Source organism: Pholis gunnellus (genome assembly GCF_910591455.1).
Source record: "Pholis gunnellus genome assembly, chromosome: 17".
In the NCBI taxonomy this organism is placed as follows: Eukaryota; Metazoa; Chordata; class Actinopteri; order Perciformes; family Pholidae; genus Pholis; species Pholis gunnellus.
The window spans coordinates 20,092,253-20,120,140 of record NC_136544.1 but is presented as its reverse complement, the minus strand read 5'-3'; the positions used below and the strand labels follow the sequence as shown (position 1 = coordinate 20,120,140).

General features: G+C 42.9%; 2 protein-coding genes across 2 annotated transcripts; one reads left to right on the top strand and one right to left on the bottom strand.

The window, feature by feature from the left end:
- Window positions 1–2,931: 2,931 nt before the first annotated feature.
- On the top strand, window positions 2,932–6,644 carry mmd (monocyte to macrophage differentiation-associated). The gene is made up of 7 exons (XM_079176801.1): window positions 2,932–3,423; window positions 4,192–4,273; window positions 4,392–4,552; window positions 4,933–5,007; window positions 5,109–5,210; window positions 5,600–5,669; window positions 6,212–6,644. The coding sequence occupies exons 1-7, from the start codon at window positions 3,398–3,400 to the stop codon at window positions 6,413–6,415; spliced, it is 720 nt and encodes a 239-aa protein (XP_079032927.1). The 5' UTR covers window positions 2,932–3,397; the 3' UTR covers window positions 6,416–6,644.
- Window positions 6,645–7,913: 1,269 nt separating this feature from the next.
- On the bottom strand, window positions 7,914–19,968 carry hlfa (HLF transcription factor, PAR bZIP family member a). Its single transcript, XM_079177604.1, has 4 exons — window positions 19,669–19,968; window positions 18,646–18,975; window positions 12,417–12,631; window positions 7,914–12,072 (listed from the first exon to the last, which is right to left on the bottom strand). The coding sequence occupies exons 1-4, from the start codon at window positions 19,781–19,783 to the stop codon at window positions 11,857–11,859; spliced, it is 876 nt and encodes a 291-aa protein (XP_079033730.1). The 5' UTR covers window positions 19,784–19,968; the 3' UTR covers window positions 7,914–11,856.
- Between the last annotated feature and the right edge of the window lie 7,920 nt (window positions 19,969–27,888).

Below are 27,888 nucleotides of genomic sequence, written 5' to 3'. Positions count from 1 at the left end.
CAAGGAGGATCAGAAGAAATGGACAGCATGTGAGTTAAATATGAGTGTCACAGCAAAGGGTCTGAATACTTATGACCATGTGATATTTCAGTTTTTCTTTTTTAATAAATTTGCAAAAATTTCTACATTTCTGTTTTTTTCTTTCTTGACAATAATGAATATAAAACACAGGTTGATTTGGGACGCCAGTAGAGAGATCATGCATTTGGTCGTGTGTGTGTGTGTGTGTGTGTGTGTGTGTGTGTGTGTGTCCACAGCTCATCTCTCACACTGCTGGACCCATCAGCCTCATATTTCCTGTTCTCATTTATAACTGTACGCTCGAGCCCCTCTTGTGGTTGCGATGATGAACTTTTTTTTATTGATTGTTTTCTTCGGTCATTGACTGCTGACTCCTGATTAACCGGCCGGTGATTAACAACATGCTTCAGTAGCAATAGTAGCATGTTGGCTCGGGTAAAAACAAACCGTAGCTAAGTTGAAGGCCACACTTTGGCCTTTGTCACGTCAACATCTGCAGGTTCTTCCATAATAACCAATATGTTATGATCCACTAAAGTTAATCACAAGAGATGAATAAATCTCTGTTTGTTATCGTCAGCGCTGTCTTGATTGTGAAGGAGTCGGGACGGACTATTGAGTGAGATTCAACTTTTCTTTGTTTGGGAGAAACACTTGAAAGAGATTTGTACAGTTGATATTATTAATACCATTCTCTCTGTCATTATCACAGGCATAACATATCTGGAATATATATTTACATATTTAAATGTATGGCAGCTTTTTTTCTACAGTGGACGCTCTGCTTCACAGTAGAAAAGTTACTCTTACAGTACTAGTTCATAGAAGCTGGTACATTTAGATTCCCCTCAACCTCTTCCCAAGGTCCTAGACACTCGAAACCGATACCCATCAAACCGCAATGACAGCTCTAGTGGGGGTAGAGCCCACTCCCAAGGCTCTAAAGCAATGGGATTTGTCTAATTTCAGATTAGATTCTAGAGGAAATGGTGCATAGTTACAAAATCATTTCACAACAGGTTACTAGCAGACCACCTCAAGGTGACACTCAGAGAGGACCAGGACATTCTGATGTAGCGTTCCAAAATTAAACCCCTTCAAAATCTCATTCATGAGACAATTTGTCTAGTTTCAGATGAGATTTTAGAGGAAATGGTGCATAGTTACACACTAATTTCACAACAGGTTACGAGCAGACCACCCTAACCCTAACCATAGCCCTAGCCCTAACCCGTATCCTGTGCTTGGCCACGCCCCCAGCCCTAAACAATGGGATTTGTCTAATTTCAGTTTAGATTTTAGAGGAAATGGTGCATAATTTCACAACAGGTTACTAGCAGACCACCTCAAGGTGACATTCTGATGTAGCATTTCAAAATGTGATTCTCACTCCTCCACATTCTAAATATGATTGGGTTGGCATTTCATTTTCTCGGCGGTCCTAAAGACAAAAATATCGTGACATGTCATAACGTACACGCCAAATACACAGAATACAGAGATAATGATAATGACCCACGTGTAATAAATTAACAAGTCTTATCAGCATAAAGAGCAACAATCTCTTGACTTCAGTTAGACTGAAAGAATGTATAAATGAATCCTGAATCAATGGAAGGAGGTTAATTGATCTCAGAGATCTCCGATTTCTGTGAAAATAAAGAGACAGGAGCGGTGTTAAACTGAAAAACTGAGGGTGCAGATTCAACACCAGTGAAACTCTCAGACACAGACGGGGACAGAAAGACATCCTGAGCAGCTGTGACGCTGCACAACCTGCAGCCGCCATCGGTCTGAACCACATTAGTGGTGTTAGACCGGAGCCAGAAACAAGGAGACGCTGTGTGTCCTGACATGTGGCCTCTGGATAAACCCCCTCCCGTTGTCTCTGCTGATGTCCTTTTATTTAAAAAAAATGCCAACGTATAGACAATGAGCTCTCTCTTTGTCTGGATCAATCCCATTCTCCGCTCTAACAGTAACTGTGTACCACAAAGGTCCAGACAACTTTCATTTCACGGGCTAGTTACACCATTTTTCTGTGGTTTTCTGATATATATGAGGCCTATTTTTCGTAAGTAACTATTTGTAATTCAAGAGAAAGTGTTTATCTGTATCTACTGAAAGAGAAACACTCTTCAAGTGCCCAAGTACCCAAAGCGTAAGAGAAAACATATGCAGGGTTCATCTGGTTTCTGTCTTTGATGTGTGCAGCACCAGTGAACCACATGGACTTCATTAAGCCCGAGGAGTGCACTTTGGTCTTACATAAAGCCCTTGTTGTATCTCAGAGTCACTGATCGAGTTACAGTGCTCTTACATAACGGAGCTGTTTCAGAGTTGACTCTCTGTCTGGTTTTGTCACTTTGTCTGACGCAGCTTTCAAGATTCAAACATGTTGTCCTCCATGATACCTGCTGCAGGAAGCTGTCTGTGGCATCTTTCTGTATGAAAAACTGTCAAATAGTTAGTTTAAAAAAGATAAATTAGAGTCAAAGCATCAGCTGGTTTCAGTAGGAGCCATTAGTTATGTATGTGTATTGTATCTGTATATATTGGGAGCCTACCTCAGGTTGACCACGGCTGGCAGTGTGGATTAGTGTGGCAGTGTAATTATGGGCACAGGTGCAACAGACAGGTAATGATGTATGGGTGACGGGGAGATCACACGGTTTTTACCGCAAGCAAGACACACCAGAGGAGGACCAGGAAGATGAGTTCTATCATAGCGTAGCATCATCTGTAAACTCTAATTAAAAAATTAAATTTTATTTTATTTTACTATAAGTACTAGACATCCCGGTCCACACTCCATACCAGCTGGTGGCGGTAATGCGCCAATTCATTGTTTGCTAAACGCCAATAAACATAAAAAAAGAAGAAGAAGTCACTCAAATCTCGCCACCGGTTGGGCAGCGAGGCACACACACACACACAAAAAGAAGAGAAGAAGAAAAAAAAAAATCACATTTTCTGTTGAGCGGCTCAGCGGGTGGGAGTTGTCCGTCATTGAGCGGTGCTCGCGGGGGTCCTTTTTTTCGGTTTGTCCCGGCAGCTGCTGGCTGGTGCTTATGGGGATATTTCCAGCTTGAAGAAGAGACAGTGAGCCAGTATTTTGTAACAGAATGGTATTAAGAAAAAGACTAAAATGGTGCCTTTTGTAGTTGGAGTATTGACGCTGCCGGTGCCTTGTAGCTGTAGTGAAAGTTAGCTCATGATTAGCATCACGTTAGCATACTAGCTAATGCTAGGACATCCGTTTCCTTCTGGTTTATTCTTTTATTCTTCTCTTTTGTAAAGAAGGGCTTTTGTTGCTCTTTTGTTTGCTGATATTTTTAAATTTAATTTTTGTTGCTGTGGTGAATAAGGCACTGAAATGAAGAGAGTGAACAGCTTTCAGAGGTTTGTGAAATCTCACTTTTATAAAATCATATTGTTGGTTTTTTTTGGGGGTCGTCAGAAAGAGATCTCTAATGTGACGTCACTCGCTCATGTCATTGTGTCAGTTGTGATTAACTAATAAAGTTGGTTGAACTCATTCTTCACGTTAGAATAACACGAGTTGCTGTGTTTATCTATGCTGGTACATTCACTATATAAACAAAATAATTTAAAATGAAAGCAGTTTTTAAGACAATTGAGCTTAAACTTTCACATAACAATGATCGATAAGAATGTATTTAACTAGCCTGAAATCAACGAGACACCGATGGGAAATGAATTTTTGATAATTCACAATAACAACAACAATAAGAATAGCAGTGATTCTTTATTCTTTGCCTTTCTCTCTTTATAAAATGACTAACTGTATTCTCTGTAGTTTACTAATGCGTAGTTATGAATATACTATTAACTTGACGTTATAAACTGCATTATGGGTGAAGTCACTGCATCTCAAGCATGTTAAAATCAGAGAATAATCATATGACAAGTCACTATTATTGTATGTAATTAGTTTCAAGGTAAAGACTAGAGTCCGGTATTTGTTCTCTCTGGTATCTTACTTCTTATCTACACCTTGAGAGCTCTTATGATGTTTGTTTTTGTGATTATTATCCATTAAACATTAACCCGTGTGGGTTTATTTTCTTGTTCTATAGATAACCTCCATAAATCGGTTCTCGTTGGGAGTTGCACCGGGTTGAGTGATTGTGTATTTGTGTGTTTCAGGTTCATGAACAGACGGGCCTCTGCTAACTGCCGCTACCAGCCCACCTGCTATGAGCACGCTGCAAACTGCTACACCCATGCAGTGAGTGGCTTCGATTCATGTTGTGTTACTGGAGATGAGTCGGTCTTATGTTCAGAGTCCTAGCTCTAAAATGTTTGAGTGTCTCGCGTGACGTTTTAATGGTTTTGTTCCTGTGTAGTTCCTCATCGTGCCGGCCGTCGTGGGCATGGCGTTGCTGCACCGTCTGTCGGACAACGGCTGGGAGAGGATCACGGCCTGGGTGTACGGCATGGGCCTGTGCGCCCTCTTTCTGGTGTCCACTGTGTTTCATATCATCACCTGGAAGAGGAGCCACATGAGGTGAGGAGGAGCAGCGCGACGACGAGCCACCGTGGTCGCAGGAAAACCAGCAACGGTCTCGTGTGTCAGGACAAGTTTAAAAATGCAGTGAACGAGGACTCAGACAATAGATCGAATTGATCCTTTTGTAGAATTCAGAGCAAAACCGGGCTGCAAAGGAAAGTGTTTTGTTGTGGAGACGCTGTGAACTCACAGTAGCACGTCGGATTCTTCACATAGCGCTGATTTCACCACAACCTGATGATGATGATAAACTGGTTAGCATGTTTGGTTGAGTTGCTAAAGTTGACGTGCCTGCTAGCTTGTTTTACCTGCAAAGGTTTAAGTCCTGCACATCTTGTGACCCTCGGGTAAAGAAATGACCTGTTTGTTTGTTTCAGGTCCATGGAACAATGTTTCCACATGTGTGACAGAGTGGTCATCTATTTCTTCATCGCTGCCTCCTACACACCGTGGTGAGCGTCACACGGAGGACACTTCATACTCTGAGGCGCTGGAATGGTAAATAAAAGCCTGATACGGACGCTCATGTTCTCTTCTTCTGGTTTCTGCTCAGGTTGAACCTGCGTGAGCTGGGCCCTCTAGCAGCACACATGCGCTGGATTGTGTGGCTCATGGCTGCTGCTGGAACCATTTATGTCTTCAACTATCATGAAAAGTGAGTTCCTTTTGTGATGTTTGGGAATTCAAAAGTCTGATCAGACGTCTTGTTATCACTAATATGCAAATGAGGGATTATCTAACGCTAACTTTTGGTAAATTTAGGAGAAATCTACAGATGCAAATAGACAAAAGTAGTAAGTTACACACCTCAAACACTGCGATTGTCCCACACGGGTCAGATTACATAAATACAAACATCAGTAAACCGTGCTGATGTGTCTCTGAACTCTTAGCTGTGCGTGAGGTTCTGATTTCAGATTTCAGATTCTGATTTCAGTGTTCGTCTTCACTTCAATAACCAGGTTGTCACCGCGGTGACTTTTGGCAGCCGGTGAAAGAAGAAGCTGATATTTCACATAAGGCGTCGTCTGTTTGTCTCTGCAGGTACAAGCTTGTTGAGCTGGCCTTCTACCTGATGATGGGTTTCCTCCCCGCGTTAGTCGTGACATCAATGGTAATATTATCATTCATGAATGTATTGACAGTCACATTTAATTTGCATGTTCCTGATCAACACGTGTTTTTACTTCCGCTCCTGTTTCACAGCAGAGGGGGGGACGAGTTTAATGCTTCTATTAATAAACGTATTGTGATTAATATCAGAAAGTGATCTACGCATGCAGCACATTGCGGCATTAAGACTGCAGCAAATGTATTTTTAGCGTCGTGCAAAGTGGAAATGTTGGTTCTATGAGGCTTTGCTCTCCTTGATAAACACAACCGAGCTGCAGCGTGTTGAATCTCTTTAGATTCTGCTGCCCTCTTGTGGTGGTAATGAACATAGCAGCCTTATGTGCCCTTAAAGGAATACTTCAGTCTCATTGCAACACCTGCATCTCCACAAACAGCTGACGATCTAAAACACTTCTACTCAGACCGCTTCTTGTCCCAAAGAGTTCTCAGTCCACAGATGGAATGTAAACAACAGACAGCTGGGAGAGTTTTTAGTGACGTCTCCTTTCCTTTTCGCTCCCTTTGTCTCGTGCTTCCTTGCAGAGCAACACAGAGGGCCTTCAGGAGCTGGCCTGCGGCGGACTCATCTACTGCCTCGGCGTGTTCTTCTTCAAGAGCGACGGCGTCATCCCCTTCGCCCACGCCATCTGGCACGTGTTCGTGGCGCTGGCGGCGGCCGTGCACTACTACGCCATCTGGAAATACCTCTACAAGGCCCCCAGCGCGGACGCCCTCCTCCAGTCGTGACCACGGGGGCCTGGGGGGGGGGGGGGAGATATATGTATATACATACGGCTCGATGGCCGGTATCTCCACCTCTTAACCCCGCCTGCACACCGACTCCCTCAACTGCCCACTGGAGCTGCAGCGACAGCCGTAACGTTTACTCAAATAATGACCGTGAATTGTTTACTGTTTTCTAACGGGGGGGGCGGAGCAAATGAGTGATGAGTCAGCGTCTCCCTGACGAACTAAAAGCTACTTCCACAGCTGTCTGTACAACTGGACAGCGAGGGGGGGGGGGGGGGGGATTAGACTTTTCACGATGAACCGTGGCACATTCAGTATTTGAGGGATTTGATAGAAAGTGTTTTGTATCGTTCTGAAGGACGTCACATTCCATATTTGGATGATTTATTATTTTTTTTTTTGGGGGGGGGGGGGGGGGGGGGGGGGGGTTCATCCATTTCAACACTGGGGATTATTGGAGTGAGGTGCTAAGAATCCGATGTGATCAGGAGCAGGGCTGGGTGTCGTTTCAACGTTTCAGCACCAAAAACCAAAGATTTAAAATGTTTTATCCAAAACAACTTATGAGACAATTGGATTTAAATGAGGAACCATCGGATCAAAGATTGAGTTTGAGTCTGACCAACTGTTCATGCTCTGCATCAACACGCGTTGATGCTTTTTAACCCCAGCCCTCCTCAGTAGTTCAGACAGATTTAAAGTGTAAAGCAAGGAAAGAAATGATTATTTAGTTTTTCCATCTTTTTGTAATTTTCTTTTTACAGTGATTTACGTTGTGAACCCATCTGATCCACACAAACCTTTTTGGACCAATGTTTTTGTCTTTCTGTCCTCATGCAGAGTCCTCAGGGATCAGGGATCCGGTCTCTCCTCGTTCGGTATCTAGCGCCCCCCTGCTGGCGAGGCTGACATTTAGTTAAACGAGCCAAAACGATGACAGAAAATCCGTTTCAGGGAATACGAGGAGAGAGTAGTTTTTCTTATTAATGTGAACAGTAGAGTGAGCGTGCTCGACCGTCGTGCTGTAGTCCGGTGTTTCGTTTCCACAGAAACCTCATCTCTCTTGTGTGCGTTTTGCTTCACGGCTCCAGATTCCTGACGCGTGTTTTCCTCTTAGCGGAGCTGAACGAGTGCATATTTCTTAATTGTGGCTCTGGTTAAATAACCACTGTGTGTAATGTTTGTGTATATTCTGTTTGTTCTGTTGATTTAATGATCCTGGCCTTTTTGCAGGAGGGGGAGAAAAAAAACAAAAAAACCTGCTGCTTGTTTGTGTTTTCCATTGGGTGTTAATGGTGCTGCTGCATATGTACATGAATGCCCCCCCACTATACTGAGTATCACCTTTCTAATGTGACAATAAAACATAATGCCCCACGTCTGAGCCTCCAGACTACATCATTTGAACATGGACTGTGTGTGACAGATAATGTGTGAAACGTATAGAAAGAGGCTGTTTGTTTTCAGTATCACTAGATTTATTTCATTTGTTTTGGACACAGTTAGCACCTTGTTCCGTCTGTTGTCCCTGGGCAGGTAGACTAACAACAAATACACTGTGAAACAATAGAATAGTGATAAATAGAATCACTATGATAAATACAATAAATCCTTGCTGGTGGTGTCGACTTTAGCCAAAGCTTAAGGCTGAGTTTAAACATTAAAATATCCACATCCTAGTTTAAACTAGATTTCTACTGAATATAGTAAAATTATCTTTAGCACAGAAACCAATATTCCAATTTCCAACCAATATTTGTCCATTTCTGCCTGTTTAAACTTTGCTTATTTACAGATTAAACTAAAGCAGAGCCAAACATGAACACTTTTCACAGACTCATACCGAGCTCTAGTGATAATTAGACTTTTCATCAAAGTTTCCAGAATGTGTGATTTGTATAAAAAATAAAACAAAACCTGCATGGATGAGCAGAAAGGAGACACGGCGGAAAATAATTGGGATTTTTATTAGACACTACAAATTACAGAGAGACGAAGAGGCTGAAGACTGAGCAGCACACACACACACACACACACACGTCGTGCATCCGTTCCATGACAATCGAGACCGAAAACACACCTTTACGTCGTGTTTTTACACTCTGAAACAGTCCGCCGGTGTTGCCATGAATACAATGGTTACAAGTCTGTTGCAATGTCCAGAATAAGAAATGAGGAGCGTCGTCAGTGTTTATATTAATATATAGTTGTGTGTGTTTTTTTTGGATGCACTAAGAAGCCCTTCAGTGCAGATGTGAAACTATCCGATTGAGAACTTGACATTGCTGAGAGACTGGGGAACACTCAGTGTATTCAAGGCACTGGAATAGACTCAGAACTATGGTTAACGTTTCCGGGTGAGGTAGTGGAATCACTCGACGGTGAGGTACTTTTGGGATACGCATGGATTAATCATTGGCTTTCTCCTGTATATATATCTATAGATATATATCTATATATCTATATGATTTCATAAAAAGATGCTGCACAGATTCAGGGGGCATCGTTCCGGTCTTCTCTACGAACCCTGTTCACCAGAAGGGAGAAACACCCTCTGAAGCACAAAAACACTGAGACCGTTTATCTACGTAACGCAAACCTTTGGATTGGATCGACAACGTTCAACTACGTCTGGACTGGGATCGGACGCGTTTTATCGGGACGATATTGATATATTTCGTTTTTAAAATGTTTTTAATATCCTGTTTCCACCCTGAACAGAACCAAACACTGAGATATGGAAGTCCAGGGCTGCCACTATTAAAACTAAAATAATTTGCTCAAATTGAAATTTCATGAGCTGTTAGTTTGCACATGATATGTAAAAAAAAAAATATCTTAAAAGTTCCATTTTTATTTTTATGTTTGAAAATACAGAACTAAAATAAAACTATTAAGAAATAAAATACATTTTAAAAGAATTGAACATGAAATCAACTTTTCAATTTGGCAGAAAATTCAAGATTAAATTGATTAACTTAGTTATCGTAAAAACGTGTCTTTTACATTTGAATTGTCCTGATTTTAGCATATATCTGACTAAATGGACAGTCTTTGTGCTAAGCTAATCGGTTGCTAACTGTAACTTCATAATGAATGCACACTGGGGCTGTCACAATATCAGATTTTCACTAAAACGACTAATATCCCAAAATGTCAAACTATTCCTTTGGATGACTTAACATTGGCAGCTTTGGACTTCCACACGAACAATCACAAACGTCAATATCATCCCTCAAAAAACAGGAATCGCCCGTCAGTCTTGGACTGATTGTCAAAAAGCAGCATGCAGCTCTACACTACAACACGAGTAGCGTCCATCACTCAGGTTCAGGGACCAATCACAGAGCAGCAGCAGCAGAGCAACCAGCTATAGGGACCAATCACAGAGCAGCAGCAGAGTAACCAGCTATAGGGACCAATCACAGAGCAGCAGCAGCAGAGCAACCAGCTATAGGGACCAATCACAGAGCAGCAGCAGAGTAACCAGCTATAGGGACCAATCACAGAGCAGCAGCAGCAGAGCAACCAGCTATAAGAACCAATCACAGAGCAGCAGCAGAGTAACCAGCTATAAGAACCAATCACAGAGCAGCAGCAGAGTAACCAGCTATAGACTTCCCTTCCTTCATAGTAACTCACGCTGCGTGGTTTAAAAAAAGAAAAGAAAGAAAAATAAGAATGTTCACCATTGTTAGAAACGTCAGGACGTGTCGGGGACAAGATGAAGAAAAGAGAGTCTGAGTTGATATTTAAAAAGTGCCCGACTACATTCTCTCTTCTGGACCGCATTTTGTCACCATCTGCTTCCTCAGAGTTTAATGGGATTCATATGGGAGCCTAAAGGTGGCGCCAACACAAGCAGGAGTGTTGTCATCATCATAATAATAATAATAATAATAATAATGCCCAGGAGGTTTGGGTGCTGCTGAACATCCACATATCTGTGTAAAACTACCACGTCCTATAGCGAATATATAGAATATCAAAATACCACTATATGTCTTTTGAGTTATATATTTGTATTCTTTAATAATATTCTGGATCTGTTGTGCCTTTTAAAATACATAGTTTAGTAATGTATAGGAAAAATACTGTACAAAAAGAACAACTTATAGAATAAGTTTCATATAAACATATCTCTTGTAACCAATATATCATCTCTGTTTGTTAGTCGTTTGGTCTGCAGTAAACAAGTCGATCGGGTTAACCACAGCATCGGACAACACCATCACACTTCTGTTCGTCTGTCGACGTCTTTTACATTCATACAGCCATCTTTAAAAAAAAAAAACTAAAACATAGAGCAACAATGAGAGACTACAGACATCTGCATCGATTTCTAAAATAAAAACTCTTATATTAATCATGCTAAAGTTAAACAGAAGCAAAACTAATTAGCAACAACTTTGCAAAAAAAAAAAGAAGAAAAATAGCAAATTTCGGGAGGAGGCTAAACGACAAGTAGTATTAATACTAACAATTATATCAACAGAATATATATATATATATATGTATATGTATATATAAAAACAACAATCTTCCATCTGAGAAATAAAAGGTCGATAAATATGAGGCGGGGGACATTTGTTTGAGCGAAACATTGAGCCGGATCAGATTGTGAGACACGCATTAGTGCAGAGGTTTTATAAAGGGGGGGGGGGGGGGGGGGGGCAACATAAAGGTAGTCGTGTCAGTTTAGTTGTGGACAAGAATTATTGCTCAGTGTCCGGTTGATGAAGGAAAAAAATTGCACAATTGCACAGAGGAGAAAAAATAAAAATGTAAGTGCTATCTGAACTTTAAAACACAGAGCGAAGCTTGAGTTGTGTTAAGACGACGGAAATACGACATCAAGAAAAAGAGAAGATGTTGCTGATGGGTGAAAAAAAACAACCAAACATTTACTGGGATTAAAAAAAAGAAAAGATTTGAGGGTTTTATACGCTGGCTCTCGGACACGTCACATGTTATCACACAGAAAGAAAAACAGGGAAACAGGAAACAACAGTGTACAGTCCTGATCGCACGTATAAAAATTGGTATGAAAGTGAACGAACACACAGCATGGCATCGATTCTCAAAAAGTGGAAGGTAGCGGGGGGGGGGAGGGGGGGGGTTGGCTCATAACTCCTCACAGTACATCAAAGAGGGAAGAATGCGTGTGTTAATACACAGAAAGTATCTAGATGTATTTAGTCGAATACAGAAAGAAACAAATCGAAGCGATAGAAGTCAAAACATGACAGCTATAACACCAGAATCATACAGGTGTGTGTTGGTTGGGGGGGGGGGGGGGGGGGGGCAGTGCCTCCAAAAAGAGACATATTGTCCTTCAAACTGGAGGGAAGGCTGAGGTTTTTGGGTGGAGTAAAAAGGGTGTGGTCGGGTTGTTTATATTTTTGGGGGGTTGGGGTTGGGGTGGGGGGGGGGGGCTCTCACAGGGGCCCGTGTCGGGCCTCGTATTTAGCCACAATGTTCTTGCAGCGGCCGAGCTCCTTCCTTATCTCCGCCACCTCCATGCGGAGGGCGCCGTTCTCCTTCTCCAGGAAGCTGGCCCGGATGGCGATCTGGTTCTCCTTCAGCCGCCGGGCGTCCCGGGACCTCTTGGCCGCCACGTTGTTCTTTCTGCGCCGGGCCCAGTACCGGTCGTCCTAAAGGGGGGGGGGGAAGAGGACGGGTCAGCACATAGTACGACAAAACGGAGGGGTGTTTTAAATGTATAATAAATAATAATACCAGAGTCTGCTGCTCGGTCTAGAGGTCTAAGAATGATGAAGACCTCCAGCTGCTGGCCAAGAAATGAGGCTCTGCTAAACCAGACGCTGTCACTTTAAATTTGTATTTATTTCTAGTTCTCCAAATGTGAAAACGTTTTTTATTTTCCTCACTTTCTGACTGCAACACATTAAATACACAAAATGCTGCTGACATTTTAACATTCCTGAGATGTTTAAGCGTCAGTTAAATATTAAAAATAGACAGAGCAGCCATTCACCTTCAGGCCTTCGGGGATGAAGATCTTGCGGGCTTTCTTGATCATGGGCTGCGGCTTCAGCTCCTCGGCGGAGAATTTGCGTTTCCTGGGGTCGAACATCTCCTGTCCGGGCACGCTGGACAGAGCCAGGTCTTGCGGGTCGGGCTCGTAGGCCAGCGGCACCTGGATGGACTCCGGGTCGATGGGGCTGGGGGTGTCGCGGGCCGAGGGCAGCGCTGCAGGAAGAATACAAACATCACACGTTAGCCGCCAGCAAACACACATTTAAAAGATGACGAATAAATTATTGATTTAATTAGTTTTCATTAAAAAAAAAAAAAATCAGTTGGCATCAGTAGATTTAATGATGTATTATAAGTATTATTAGACGTTTAACAGGTCATTGTTCTCTCTCTAATATCTATTGTACAGCGCCGTATACAAATCTGTACTGTTAGCTCCGTTATTTAGCCACGCAGGACAGCTAACGTTAACTCTCCTCCTGCAGCAACGCAGCGTTATCAGAGAAAAGATAAATAGGGTGAAGAGTGTTCAACCACAGGTGTTTGATGCTAGTTTGCACATGCTCAGTACGACTGACAGCTGTTGTGTTTGTTCCTGTGTCGGGGTACATGAGCAGATAAATGAAATGATAACGCTAGAAGCACAACGCTACCAGAAAGTGCACAGAACCGAACAACACTGAGGGTGAAAAGAGTGCTGAAAGTCAGCAGCAACCGCGAGACTCTTCTTCTTCTTCTTCTTAATCTGTGCATTCTGCCTCATCTGTCCAGCAGGTGGTGCTGTCACACAAGCTTTAGGTTTTGTTTTGATTCTCTGAAACTCTGCAGCTCTTGTCAGCTGATCTCAAACCAGCAGCTCTCGTCTTTAAGACTCCTCGTCTATCTGTTGTGTAAAGCCTCTCTAATTGACCTGAAGCCTGCCAGCTAAAGGGAGACTCGGTCAGTATTCCCCATCACCATTACGTCTCTGCACTCTTTACATTACCACTAATTTGTTTTGTGATTAAAAAGCCTGCTCCATGATAAAAAAAGAGGCCGGATGTGCAGCACAGCAGGCTTTTCTTTAGCCGGCGTAATGCCGGCCGCTGGTACATCATGACCTACATCTCTGTGCTTTGGGACGTGACAGCCAGTCGATGCTGCCGACCTTCAGTCACACTGCTGCAGCGGAGAGATTCTGAATAAAAGAGGCCATCAGAGTCAGCTGCTCAGCTCTTATTGTACGAATCAGAAGCAAAACAGGAAGTGGATGAGGAGACGCTGTCCTACCCAGAGGAAGTGATGAGCTTCTTCAGCACAACAAAAACCTCAACCGAGTGCAACACGGACGTGTTATGGCCTCATAAAAGTGAGCAGAAACAGCAGCAGGGCAGCGTGAGGAGGAACCTTTTTATTTAAACCTAAATGATGACTTTCTTCCTACAAAAACACTACAATCATTAACCAAGAAGTGCCAAACACAAAGTTGACCTTAATCAAAGCAGTGGCAGCCTGAAGGTGCCGTGAATGATCTGCCGTTTGTTTTCTGGATTCTTTGATGAAATGTTAAGTCGATGAAATGTCAGAAACTTCCCCAAATGTATCGTTTTAGTCTAAAACACCAAGTTAATAAGAAATGTTATGGATTCTTTTCCTGTCGGTCGACTAAACTTAACCGTGTTATAACTTGACCTGTTATAACTTGACCTCTCTCTCTCCACAATCCTCCAGGCCCTCAAATAGCCGGCGGCGGCCTAATCACCTCTACGACTCATTCTGATCTCCCAATTAGTGGAGTTAAAAACACGGTGCGCTAAAAGCAGACGCCCGTTCATTAACCTGTAATGTCCTCCGCTCATGTTCCACACATTCCAGGGGAGAGGAAGCAGACGACACACACACACACACACACACACACACACACACACACTCCTGGACAGGAAAATCTAAAATTAACAAGCCAGGAAAAGGTAGACATGAGCTGACCTACAAAGAGCCGTGTGAAGAAACAAACCTAACCTAGATTAAATATCTGAAGAACTTGTTGTAACCAGTATTTATCTTTTCACACACACACACACACACACACACACTCACTCTATCTCGTAGCTGTGTGGTTGGTTCACGCTACAGTTCGTGATAAGCTGTTTTGCTGTGCAGCAGCGACGGAGCTGCTGACCTCTGACCTGGGTGTGACACGGCAACAACAACAAGTGCCAGGTCTTCATCTCAAAGACTTAATGCCCTTTAGACCACAACTGTCACATGACCACGTGAGCGATATTCTGTGTTTTTCTTATTGTCAACAAATCCCATAAAAAGACTAACAGTGAATGTGTCTACGAACAAGTATTATCTGTGTATCAAGGCCTGGTATGCTCCTCCTCTGAGCCATAGAGCTCCATTAACACACATCACTGAGCCTCAGTGTTGTTCCTTCATCACCATGAACACGAACACACACACACACACACACACCGCCCTGCTGCCACAAATATTCACCAGAGCATCAAATTTGGATAAATCCACCGCTGAAAATAGTTCCCCTATTTCCTCCTTTTTGAGCACCGTTTGTTGAAAGATACAGTGACCAGCTGTTTTAGTCATTTACTGAGCCTTGAAACTAAATATAGAATATCAGATGTCTGGGGCTTTTATTGTGAAAGGTAAGAACGGAGGGATGTGGTCTGAGCTGCCTTTTGTCAAAGTAATCACAACCAAAAAAATGAATCTGCAGGATACTAAACTGTCCTAAAATAAATGAATCAACCATGCAGCATTTTATTTTGTTCCCGTGACATTTCCTGTCATAATAATAATCATCATTCCTGCAGGTCACTCATGCAGGACGTGCTGATGCTGTGACGGGACATTTCAGACGAGTATCGACCGATTGACGTCTCTCACTGAGACACCTTTCCTCCACTAACACGCTGGATTGCGCCACCAGACGCCCTTTGACTCCTCCCACATCTGACGACCCGCAGGCCGCTCAGACCGATAAAAACCCCCGTTGTTTTGAGTGTGTGTGTGTGTGTGTGTGTGTGTGTGTGGTTGTCATAACAATGTTATCGGCCGCCTGTTGTGTTGCTTGCAAGCAGAGCACATTGTGGTTGTGGTTGTGGTGGTTGTTGTTGTTGTTGTGGGTGGCGGCGGCCGGTTAGACGAGACGAGGCCCGAGCTGGAACAATATTGCGCCCACGTGACAAAAGCACACCAGAGCCCATGTGATCCCTCTGCAGGGTACAGCCTGTGCTCTGGCTCCGAGTCCTCCTGGGCCGGCGTCGGAGCCGAGCACCGGGGCGAGAAGGGAGGGAGAGCAAGACTGGACGGGAAGTGGAGAGTGTTAAGAGGGGAGGGGAGGGTGAAAGTGAGAGGGGAGGGAGGGAGGGAGGTTTATGCCGTGACAAAGCTCCCGTCTGCAGCTCAGCGCTGCTGCACACGGCGCCTCCATGTGTCCGTCACATGGCCCGGCACGCTGCAGGAAACCCCATCCGTGTTCACGTGAGAGGGAAATGTGAACAGACACACACACACACACACAGTTTGAAGCGCACCGGAATAACGTGCACCGTACAGACGCACCCATTAATCTCTGAAACTATCTCGGCTCTCACTGAAACATCACGTGCAGTTGTGAAAACATAACGCGACAGTTGTGTGAAGGGATTTTTTTGCAGGAAAAGACATGAAATAATGATTAATGTTCAGCACATATATAGAACTAAATATTGCAGCACTTCTGGTGGATTTCCTTCTTCTATTCTCGGTCTAGACGCTCAAACATTTAGCGGATTCATCAGTTTGTCAAAAACACTTTCGATAGAAAATAGTTTGAGAATGTTTCATATGTTTACTTGATAAAAAAATAACGTAATAAAAACAGTGCTCAGCTCGCTGCTTTCTTCTGTTTTATACTTTAAAACTTATTATCTTTGGACTGGTATTCAAACAAAAAACAAGCAATTTAAAGAAACATCCCCTGAAGCTGTTTTGGGCATTTCCACCTTTTTTTTTTTTTTTTTTTAATTTGACATTTTATAGACAAAACAATGAATCATTTTATTAAATAATAACAGACATTGCAGCTGTTTACACTGAGCCTTATTGCAGGAAAGACACAAACGGAAAGGAGGCTAAAACTACAGCATCCAGTTCTACTATATATATATATATATATATATATATATATATATATATATATATAAAATTATTGATTAAATTGAATGATTCATTTTCAGAAAATGATACTTTTGATTTACAACAAATGGTTTATTTCTATATTGATAAATACTGCGATTACTATTTTTTTTATGTTGGGTCACTTGATTGTTTGTCACAATATTGTGTTATATTCGGCATATATATATTCACCTGTTTACTCAGTTAAACCTCTGTAAAAACTCTTTGGTGAACCTGCATCATTTTTTAAATTTGCTCTCAGAATGAATCTAATTAATTCCAGTCTGACCGGTTGAATATTCTGGTTTTCTGGACCGACTGGTTACTGGAGCTTTGTTGATACAATAATACTGAGTTTAACAAGGTGATTCATTTCCCTATTATAAGACTTGATGTGATATGATGCATTATTTACAATAAACACCTTGTTTATAAGACACAACACACTGAGCACATCTGGCACAACTGGTCCCACCGTGGCTGCTATAATGGGATCCATGAGCACACATGTCCTGTATTTAAGTGGTTAAGTAGCTGTTGCTCGGGTTCAAATCGCTCCTTTAAAAAGTGGACGAGATGGCGATCAGCCACTCATGAGTCTTTAATCGTCAGCCGGATCGATACACAACCGTACGGACGGTTTAATCTGCATCGAGCCGACTCGTCGTCGTCGTGTGATTTAAATGTGCGACTCGTCGGTCCGTTAACGCACGATTAGGCACTCAGTGAGTCCTCAGTGAGTCCTCAGTGAGTCCTCAGTGAGTCCTCAGTGGAGCGATACGTGTTGCTTTTCACCAGGACTCCGCCTCGTCAGCGTTCACAGGTAACACACACAGTATCACACACACACACACTATTGCCCCCCAAACACTCGGACTGTTTCTCCGTCTCTTCTTGTACCAGGAGCCGGTTTCTGCGTTTGGATCTGGATGCCTTTGGGTTGATGTTCACAGCGAGAGAGCGTCGGCCTTTAAATGACTCCGATTGTTCTGGCAGCAGATTCACAAACTCAGTTTTAAACGCTTCGGTCTAAATACCAACTGCCTACTTAAGGTCAGCTCATCTACAACCACCAGACTTTCCATTACCAAGAAGCTCCATTTGATCAGCACTGGAACTCATTTGCAATGAAATGAATATCAGCTTTTAGGTTCATAACACGGCCTGTCTTAGAATTTACTATGTCAATGACTCCACAGAGCAGCGCTGTCCTTGTTAGTCAGCTCATCGTCAAATCTGTACAAACAATCACGCAAAAGCACCGCTTTAAATCAGAGATTTGCTCGATCATTTCGTGTAAATAAATTAATCTCATTAGAAAAAAAAGCCTAAAAATAACGACTAATCGGCTGAAGACCAAAACAACAGATTCATTGCCAAAAAATCCAAAGAAAACTCAGGAATCTCATGGAGTCTTTACACTGCAGGACAAATGCTAAATGAAGTTGAAATAATATGTGCAATCATTTATGAATTACATTTCTGACAAACCCAAGCAGCTTTCATCAGTTATTATCATCAAACCCTGCAGCGAACTCTCGGGAATGTAAATGAATATCAAAACCACCTCTTAAATGTTACTACACGCCTTTAAAAACCACAGCACAAACACGTGAAGTGTGACTCATGGCAGCAGAGACTTCTCTGCCAATCACAGCTTGACTTAAGACCGCGCTGCATTCTTGGACTTGAGCCCCGTTTGGGGCGCCACTCTGGGACTCCAAAGTCCAGTTCAGGGGCCGTAAAACAGAGCCGGTGTTTATCTAACCTGTGGTCACAAGCTCTGACGGGGGGAGAAGCTGAAACAGCAGGATTTAAATCGAGAAACAGACCGAGAGGCGATGCCTTCAGGGACACAAAACCACAAGAACCTGTTCTGTCTTTGCATCTCTGGGCTGGCAGTTTCATAGAACAGTAGAGGGTGTGTGTGTGTGTGTGTGTGTGTGTGTGTGTGTGTGTTTGTGCAAAGGGCATCGCAGCCCTCTAGGAGCTTGAACCAGCACGTGAAGCCGCTGGTTCCTGGCGTACAGCCTTTGCTTTCAGGTGCCGCCGCGCACGGTTCCTACCTGCTGTGCCGGGGCTGCGGAGGCAGGTCTGAGGCGCCATGGCCGTGTGAACCGAGGTGGTGGCGCGGCTGCTGAGGTCCACCACCGTGGGCGTGGTGGGCGTGGCGGGCGGCGTGGCCCGCGGCCCTTGCGGGGCCTGCTCGCCGTGGGCCGTGTTGGCGGGGATGCCGTTCTCCGACAGGAACTCCTCCAGGTCCATGTACTCCAGCTGGAAGTTGTCCCCGTCGTAGGGCAGCGTTTTGTCCCACAGGGTCGGCCCGAGGAAGGCCGACTGCGGGTGGCTCCTCTCATCGTCCAGCTTCTTCTCCTTCTCCTGGTCTTTCCCAAATCCTGCGAAATGTTTGTGCACAATGTCAGTTCATTGTCTCACAGCAGCATCACAAGTCAGTGCACTGGTATGAATAGTATTTATTGGGTTTCAAAAAGGTTTTGTTTGTTTGTCAATGCATCTTGTTTGTCTAAGCTACTTTAACACACAGACAGCCCAAAACTACCTGCATGACTAATTGAGAAAATGTGTTTTCTTTCATTCTAGTAATGTCACTCAATACAGTCAACAACACAAACAGTGGGTGGAAGGAACAGAAACTACGCCCTCTATCGACAGCTCGTGGCACCACTAATATAAATCCCACTTTAGACGAGAGCGGGTTTAAGGTTACAGACGCACCTGCAAGCTTAAAAAAAAAGAAAAGAAGCCCAGTCACAATAAAAACACGCGCAAATCAGTCTTTATTGCGCATGTATAGATAATAAGTAAACGCTAAACAAGCGTGTTAGTCTGCAGTGAAGTTGATGTCAACAACAAATATTCAGCCGAGACGATCATCTTTCTGTTTTACATATCTTTGCTGCTTAATAAACTAATAAAGAATACATTGTTTCTTTTTCGACAAAGATCGAACGTCCCTCGACGTCATTTAGTTGATCTGTGTCCTTTAAAACTGCAACAACGTCTGTCAGCAGTATTCAAAATAAACACACAGAGTGAAGTTTAGCCGCTTTAAATAAAGATAAACGAACCTTCATCGTGATGGAAAGGCAGCTTCAGAGGGTTCTCCAGCAGCGACTTCAGCACGCCGTGCGTCGGCGGAACCAAACTTGGGTTTATCGGAAGAGGTCTGGCCATTTTCTGCATTTCGTCTTTGAAGGGCAAGTTGGAGAACGAAGAATTAATATTTGTCTCCCCCCCTAAAAACAAAAAAAAGAGACGCCGCGACCGTACTCGCTATCCTCGGAACTCCAGAGGATAATCCAGATCGGGGATGAAGAAAACCGCACGAGCTTCGGAGGTGAGAAGAGACGACAGTCCGCGCGACAGCAGGACGGAGAGCGGCTGGCTTGCCTGCAGACGGAGCTGGCTGACAAATAGCTGGAGGAGAGGAAAGGGGGCGGAGCTACACGTCTCCATCCATGTGCGGAGACTGACGCAGGTGACGTCAAAGCAGCGGGAGGGCGCGTTCAAATCACGTGGGGTAAAAAAATGAAGTCAATTAAATCGTTATGATGTGTTTTTTATGGTTATTGTAACCGTTCATTGTGTAGTTGTGTTGTTTCTGTCATGTCTCTCTGGTAAAAGAGAGCTTAATATTTATGAGACTGCCTCATTAAATAAAGATCAATACAAAAAATAAAAGAATGAGAATAATAGATATATTTCTTATTTATATATCTTTTTTATTATAAAACACAGATACACCTTTTTGTACAGTTGTCTTTCATTGTCTATAATTAACATAATTTGTATTCAATAAAGTGACTACAAACTATAGAAATTTGTGGAATATCTATGAATTACGGCGCGTTATCTTTGGTCCGGATGAGACGAGTCTGTTCTTTCTGTTTATATTTGGCGTCGTGCACCTGGAACGCTCACAGGGTCTGAAGTTGGAAATTTAAACTGGGAACTTCTGAGCTGTACAGACTGTACACAGGAAGTGGACGTAGTCGTCGTGACGTCACCCGTTGGTTTGTAGACACGCTGTTTTGACTCCCTCCAGTTCTGCGTTTTGGCCGTCGCCATATTGGATTACAGTCATCGCCAACTCGACTTTTTACAACCAACGAACAACAGTGACGATATTTGGGCTGCAGAGGAACGATGTACAGACGCCATATACGTCTCAGGTAGAAACCTGTCAATCACTGTGTAGCCCCGCCCTAAAGCATCCCCTGCTTTATGGTCTGTTTGACTCTAAATGGACCATCATTCACTAAATGAACATCATGCTGTATTGAAGAAGACTTGAAACTAGAGATTGAGACCATAAACTCATGTTTGCAATGTTTACTGAGGTAATAAATCAAGAGAGAAGTAGAGTCATTTTCTCATAGACTTCTATACAACCAGAGGAGTCGCCCCCTGGTGGACACTAGAGAGAATGCAAGTTTAACTTTATCGCATTAGCTTCTCGTTTCAGACCCGGCGGTTACCTTCTGCTACGGACTAAATGCAACACAACAGACCAGGAGATGGGATCGGATAGTCACAAGGTGCCCACAGTCATTTGTTTTCCCTCTTTAATCCTGGATATTAATGTACACGTTTGCATTAATTCAACCGTTTTTACTAAGAAATGCTACTTTTGACATTAGCTGCTAACTTGGGTAAATATCTTGTTTTAAACTTCCAGATTTACGTTTCATTTGTGAAAGATTTTGTGGTTTTATGGCCCATTTCAAACCTCTAGACTGACAAGAGTAGTTTACAATCGCTTCCACTTAACACCCATCAATCATAAATACTGGCCTGTCATGAACTGCTGTTGTCGTCTGTTCATAAATCTTTCATGTTTAAATTGCTCTTGTGTAATTTTCTTTTAATCGCTGCACCACAAGGTATTTAGAGCAACAAGCTAAACGTTTAGAATTGGTAATGGACGGGTTCATTAACAGACTGTTTGCTTATTTATTTTAAAACCAATCAAAAGGTTATTCACATTTTTGGACGGTGGCCAATTATCTCTGAAGGAAATAAATCACTCGTCACCAGACAGTCAGTCAAAACCGCCCAGACACCCGAGTAAAGAAGTCGCTTCAACACGTCTCCTTTCAAACTGGTGGAAAGAAAACATCCAAAATACACATTTAGCCGTATATTTTATAACTTTGTCTTTTTGTTTCTGCTAATTTCTCCTAAATTCACCAAAAGTTAACATTAGATAATGCCTCATTTGCATATTGAAACATAACATTTCAGAAAACTTGTAATCCAAAAAACTATTGTCTTAATGTGAGTGATGAAGTGGTGAAGGTTCATGATGATATCTATGAGTTCATGTGTTGACCCTCTTCACCTGTAGAGTCTCTAAACGTCTGTAATGAACTAAACGTCTCTTTAAAGGACGTTTTCTCTCAATGAGTTTGTTCTCAGACTCTGATGATAAATCTCCACTTCAGCAGCTCTTACACACACCAAACTTCACACGTTCACTCCTCTCTGTGTGCTGAAGGTTCACACAGAGGGGTTAGTTCACACATCACTCACACACTCATTTATTCAACATTTTACTACTAAAAACATGCAAAAAAGTTTATTTTTTATTTTTGCTGACAGTATTTTCTGATTTATGGAGTGATGTAAAGGATGCCTTCTGTAAAAACCTTTGACTCTATATGTCAACAAAATGTCTTCATCCAATGTTCACATTAATGTTCTGGTAATGTATGAAAACACATATTTGATGAGATAATGCTTTGTTTGCATATTCGTCCCTAACATTTGAGAATACTTGTAATACAAAAAACTATTGTCTCAATATCTATTTTTCACCCTCTTTACCTGACAGGAAATGTTATGAACAAAACATAAAACCAAATATAAACACATAAAACAACACAAAACATATTTGTATTCAAAGTCCTTCCAGCGTCCTTTAGTAAAGCTGCTTCGTGTTGCTCCAGTGACACACATTAGATCCATGACTGGTACACTTTCTCCTCCCAGATGTGACATTTTCTTACACTCATATCCCCAATTTCATAGTGAGTGTTTGTGCACTGTGTACGTTGTATTTAGGTCTTTTATTTATAATATATATTTTTTTACAATCATGATAAAATAAGCTCGTCGTCGCTGCTGCATTCATCTGTTAATCGGAGCAACGAGGGCACGGTCCTCTGCAGCGCCACAGCAAAGAGTGACGTGAATCTAAACTTGACCTACTTTCAGCCAATGGGTGTTTGCAGACCGCAATTCTATCCGTGTGGCTCGTTGCACACGGAAACTCACGCTTTCTAGTGTAGTAGTTGCTGAGTCATAGTTGGAAAAAAAGAAGCCTGGCTCCGCTCTGCTCGGTCTGTATCATCAGCACCACTTGTTTTCCACAAAAACACAAATAACAGGAATGACAAGCTGAGGAAAAGCTAATTGCATTAAGAAGTATAAGACAAAAAGCTTTATGAAAGGAGCCGATTGTGCAGACGAGAGCGGGACCGATCCTTTTATCTGAACAACTGCGAGCCTCACGTCCACAAAGATGTCACGCCGTATCAAATTAAGAGCACCACATCAAAGCAAGTCTGTTTTCTTCTTCTTCTTCTTCGGCATCACAAGAAGTTTAAGTTCTGAAACCCTGCTGGATGAAAATGTCCTTTTGTCCTCCAACCAGGTCAGACAAAACATTCTGAATCTGCCCTTTTATTAAAATGTGCATCTCAATGTGACTCTCTGAACACAGTTGGTTTTAATTTAACGCCTCAATTAACTTTTAAGACTACAGCTACATCAGTAGCCCCATTTATTGAGTTTATTTTATGTTAACATTCTGGCATTAAACGTATTTATTTATTAGCAGCACCAATAGATGTACAGACAACTATCACTGGATTACTTTGACACAGAAGAAAACTTAAAAACATGAAGAATCTCGAGCAGGTTCTGCCGTCAAGACGAAAGGCTCGACTTTAGAGGATATTTGTGAACTCCCAACAAAAGTCTAATAATCTGTTGTGCACTGATTGTGATATGTTTAGTTTTAAAGGGGCAGTGTGTAGCATTTGGCGGCAACTAGCGGTGAACTGAAACTTCTCCCGTGTGTGTCAAGTGTGACGGAGCTCTGAAGTTTGCCGGTGTTACATTTGTCCATTCTGGGCTACCGTAGAAACATGGCGGACTCCGTGAAGAGGACCCGCTTTGTATGTAGATATAAATGGGTCATTCTAAGGTAACAAAAAACACAAATAATTCATATTTTCAGGTGATTATACACTAAAACAAACGCATATCCAAATTAAATTTCTGCCAATAGATCCCCTAAATGCACTGTACCTTTAAGACTTTCAATCAATATTACCTCAGCTGCTACTAAACACCACAGATGTAACACTTCACACATTTTTCAGTTAATTAAATATGCATTTTTGGCAAAAGAAAAAAAAAAGTGAGAGTGAAGAAGCTAATCTAATGACGTTTGGTTTGAACACTCAGCAGATGTATATTTTTAAAAGCTCAAAGCAGTGTTTTTATCTGCAACAACAGACGCTGAAATGATTTTTTCTTAAAGACAAATACGTGATTTAGTGCTGCAGGGAGGCCAAAGGTCAAAGGTCGAGGTATCGGTGGTCACCTGCCGTCAGCTGCAGGTAAATGGCTGAGATCTTTGTTAAAGCGCTCCCCCGTCTCACTGTGAGATCATGTGTTTTTTGGTGTTTTTTTTTAGTATTTAAGTATTTTCCAACTGTGAGAAACATCTGCAGAGGGGCGTTTGTGACGCGTAAGCCGAACAAAACGTGTGTTGTATGAAAGCGGTCAGCTGAACGGAGCAGCGTGGCCCCGAATCACTGCATAAAAGTTAGTCAAGGGCACAAAAAAAGAACAAACTCAAGAGCGTCTCCGCCCTATGAAAATGTGATTTATTAAAACTGTTACAGCGGACTACAAAGACTCGTGTGTGGAAGCAGACGGGATTACACAACGGAGGCCGGGCTGCTGCTCAGTGTCAGGGTTCCACGGTAACATTTCTGTTCCTTACATCTCTTCTCCATTAAATAATGCAGATGTTGAAGTCCTTTCAAGTTGAGATAACAAAGCAGTTATAAGTCGTTTATGTTCATATTTATGTTCAGTGAATAAGGTGGAAGGTTGTGAGGGCGTTACTTTGAAATCTTCTAACTTTTATGATGTTTTGCAGGAGTTTTCTTTCAATGCATGAGCAATGTTTTGGGGCAACACTTGATTTGCAGGAAGGAAACATTCGGTGTCAACTTCGCGTCTCAAGTGTTTTAAGAAAAATAGACTTCGGCCTAAATGCACAGGGCTGAGCATCGATCAGGACCCTCAAAGTGATGCCGATACTTCATTTGACCCTTTTTTTTCTACTTCGTTTGATACCAATCATGTGAATGGAAGCATTCAGCTGAGTAAAATGCCCTCAGACCACTTATTTTTAGCTGAAGCCACAGGCGTGTGGTAGAGCCGTACTTTTTCATCACTACTACTATTAATTAAAATGACAAAAAATAAATTGTCCTCCATGCAAAAAATGAGTCAGCCTCTATGCTCTCTCTCTGCTCTGTCCCGTGGGTGACGTATGGTGTTAATAATGAGGGTTTGGTCTTACGGGAGGGGGTGTTACGTGTCGTGTTGTTGTCCCTGTGCTCTCTCTCTCTCTCTCTGCCCACCACAGTCTCCGTGCAGGTGCCACCTTTGTTCCTGCCGAGCAGCTGCAGCCGCTGAGTGAACGCGGCTGCTCAATCCCCGATTAGTGCCGCAGGGGGTTAAGAGGAGAGGAGATCCACACAGACAAGCAGCAGCATTGAAGCTGTGTGTGTGTGTGTGTGTGTGTGTGTGGATCGCCTCTGGATAAGGATGTTTATTGTCATTGTAAAAACATACAACAAAATTAACCGCTTAACCGCTCTGGGGAAGAAGCTGTTCCTCAGCCTGTTCGTCCGGGTTTTGATGGTATCTTCTTCCTGATGGCAGTGGAACAAACAGAGAGTGACCCGGGTGTGTGATGTCCGTGCAGATGTTGCTGGCCTTCTCCTGGAGACGGCATAGCATACACAGAGTCCAGGTTCAGCGAGGGTAAACTCCCACAATCCTCTGTGCTGTTCTGACCACCCGGGCTGGGTCCCTCCAGGTTCTCTGCTGTGCAGCTGGCACACCACACAGTAAAGCCCCGACAGAGGACGCTTTCAATCAAGTTTACCAGAAGTTCAGGGAACAGGCCAGCTTGTTTTAGCTTCCTCAGGAAGAAGAGCCTCCGCTGGGCTTTCTTCACCAGGTGTGATGTGTTCAGGGACCAAGTGAGGTCTTCAAGTAATGTGGAGCCCCAGGAATGTGATGCTGTGAGGGTGTGGTCTTCCTGGAATCTCCTGAAGTCCACTATGACTTCTTTGGTCAAACTGGTGTCTGTCCAGGTCTGCTGGGAGGACGTCCTTGATGTGCGATAGTGTCATCCTCTCGAAGCACTTGGTGATGACTGGGGTCAGGGCGACTGGGCGGTAGTCGTTGAGGCAGGTGGGGGACTGCAGCTTGTTGCAGGGAGAGGTTGAAGATGTGAGCGAACACCTCTGCTAGCTGGTCGGCACAGGTCTTCAGTGGGGCGGCCCGACGCCTCGTCTGGTCTCGCTGCCTCGGTGATGTCGATCCTCCTCAGAGCAAACCTCACCTGGTGCTGCTGGAGGAAGAGTGTCTGTTCAAGCCGTGTGTGCTGTTTGTTAGCCAGTCGTGTGTATACCGCTGTGGTCTTTTGAGTTCGATCATCACTGCTGTTAACTGTGTTCGCTTTCTTGTTTTAAGACAGTACTCTTCAGTTGCCTTGTGAGCGTTTCATCTTTTTGTTAATACATCTCTTTCTGTTCCCGTGACTCTCTTTTCCTGGTATTTTTATATTGTTTACTCCCCTGATCCCTTAGACCTCAAAAGAGGAACGTAACAACCCGGATGGAGACTAATTTGTAGAAACTGTTGCAGAGCTGGAAGCACACTTTTGACTCATAGGTCACTGTATGCCGTTGCTTTAGGACTTCCATCATTGGAACCCAAACTACGGAAGCACCGATCAGATTTGTTTCAGTCCCAACACCGAACACCGATCTGTCACCAATGTTTCATCACTAGTGTGGGATCGTTCATTTATGTGGAACGGCAACATCAAGCTTGACTTTAAACATTGCTTTCTTAACAACAATGTAACTAATAAATACAAAGTGATACATAAATAATTACGAAATAAAAACAAGCAAAGCAGAACCCCGACCTGGTGACATAAACGGGTCGAGCAATGTCAGACGTAAGAAACAGAAGGTGTGGGGGGGGGGGGGGGGGGGGGGATACAAATAAACTGAAATAATCCAGCAGCACTGAGGCTTTAAGCTGCTGCTGCTGAAATGATCCTGAATCTGCAACAAAACTGTTCCTGTTACGTAACACTTAGCCTGAGTCCATGTAATTGCTCTGCTGTTATCCCAGCAGACACTGTTCAGTCGGGCTTTTTTTCATGCTTCCATTAGAGGTTGTTAGCAGCATATGTCACCTGAAAGAATACATATATTTTCATATAATCACCTCATATGCTTTGAAGCTGCACATCGTGTTCGTTTCAGGACTAAAAGCGAGAAACTCTGCTTCCGTCTACACAGGAAACTCAGTTTACTTAAGTTAGGAAAAGGTAAGAAAACAACTTAGTTAGCTTTAGGAAAAGATTGTCGTTTGGGTTAAGATAACTACTGAAGTGCCGTTACTGATGTACAAAACAGAGAAAATCAACATTCGACTTGTGGTTTCACGTGAGAAAAGCGGTCTTCTGGCTGAAAGATCGCCGTTTGCTGGAACCAATCACCTCCCTGTTAGCGGACTTTATAGTACGACGAATTACGCCGCATTATGTTTTGGATGAGATCAGCCTGTTTGGTTAGATGCCTGAAATAAAGTCTGTGTTTAACACAAGCTGAAGAGCTTTTAACGTGTTGTTCTACGATATTAAATACATCAGTAGAAACCCCCTCTGGTGAATTTAGAAGCTTTTACGTGTATTTAAAACGGCGGTTGCTAACAAGTGGCTAAATGAGACGGCTAAAGGCCGTCGTGCCGACGAGTCACCTTGTTGTGTTTGTAGTCGCGCTCGTGTGACGGTGGTGGAGTCTGTTTGTAGCCTAATTCTGCCGATTGCATCCGTGCTTCAAAAAATCACAAAAGTGGTCATTTGTGAAGATTATCTTGCAGAAAAAAACCTCTGTTTGCCACAGAGCTTATTTTCTGCAATAATCCAAATTCTAATGGAATAATCTGATTTTCAC

What these genes read in the sequence shown, in the direction of transcription:
- mmd (XM_079176801.1), top strand. Translation starts at nt 3,398, where the DNA reads ATGAAGAGAGTGAACAGCTTTCAGAG. An exon ending in CAAACTGCTACACCCATGCA is followed by an intron (nt 4,274 to 4,391) that starts GTGAGTGGCTTC and finishes GTTCCTGTGTAG; the next exon opens with TTCCTCATCGTGCCGGCCGT. An exon ending in GCTGCCTCCTACACACCGTG is followed by an intron (nt 5,008 to 5,108) that starts GTGAGCGTCACA and finishes GTTTCTGCTCAG; the next exon opens with GTTGAACCTGCGTGAGCTGG.
- hlfa (XM_079177604.1), bottom strand. Translation starts at nt 19,783, where the DNA reads ATGCAGAAAATGGCCAGACCTCTTCCGATAAACCCAAGTTTGGTTCCG. An exon ending in CCGCAGCCCCGGCACAGCAG is followed by an intron (nt 12,632 to 18,645) that starts GTAGGAACCGTG and finishes TTCTTCCTGCAG; the next exon opens with CGCTGCCCTCGGCCCGCGAC. An exon ending in TCATCCCCGAAGGCCTGAAG is followed by an intron (nt 12,073 to 12,416) that starts GTGAATGGCTGC and finishes CCCCCCCTTTAG; the next exon opens with GACGACCGGTACTGGGCCCG.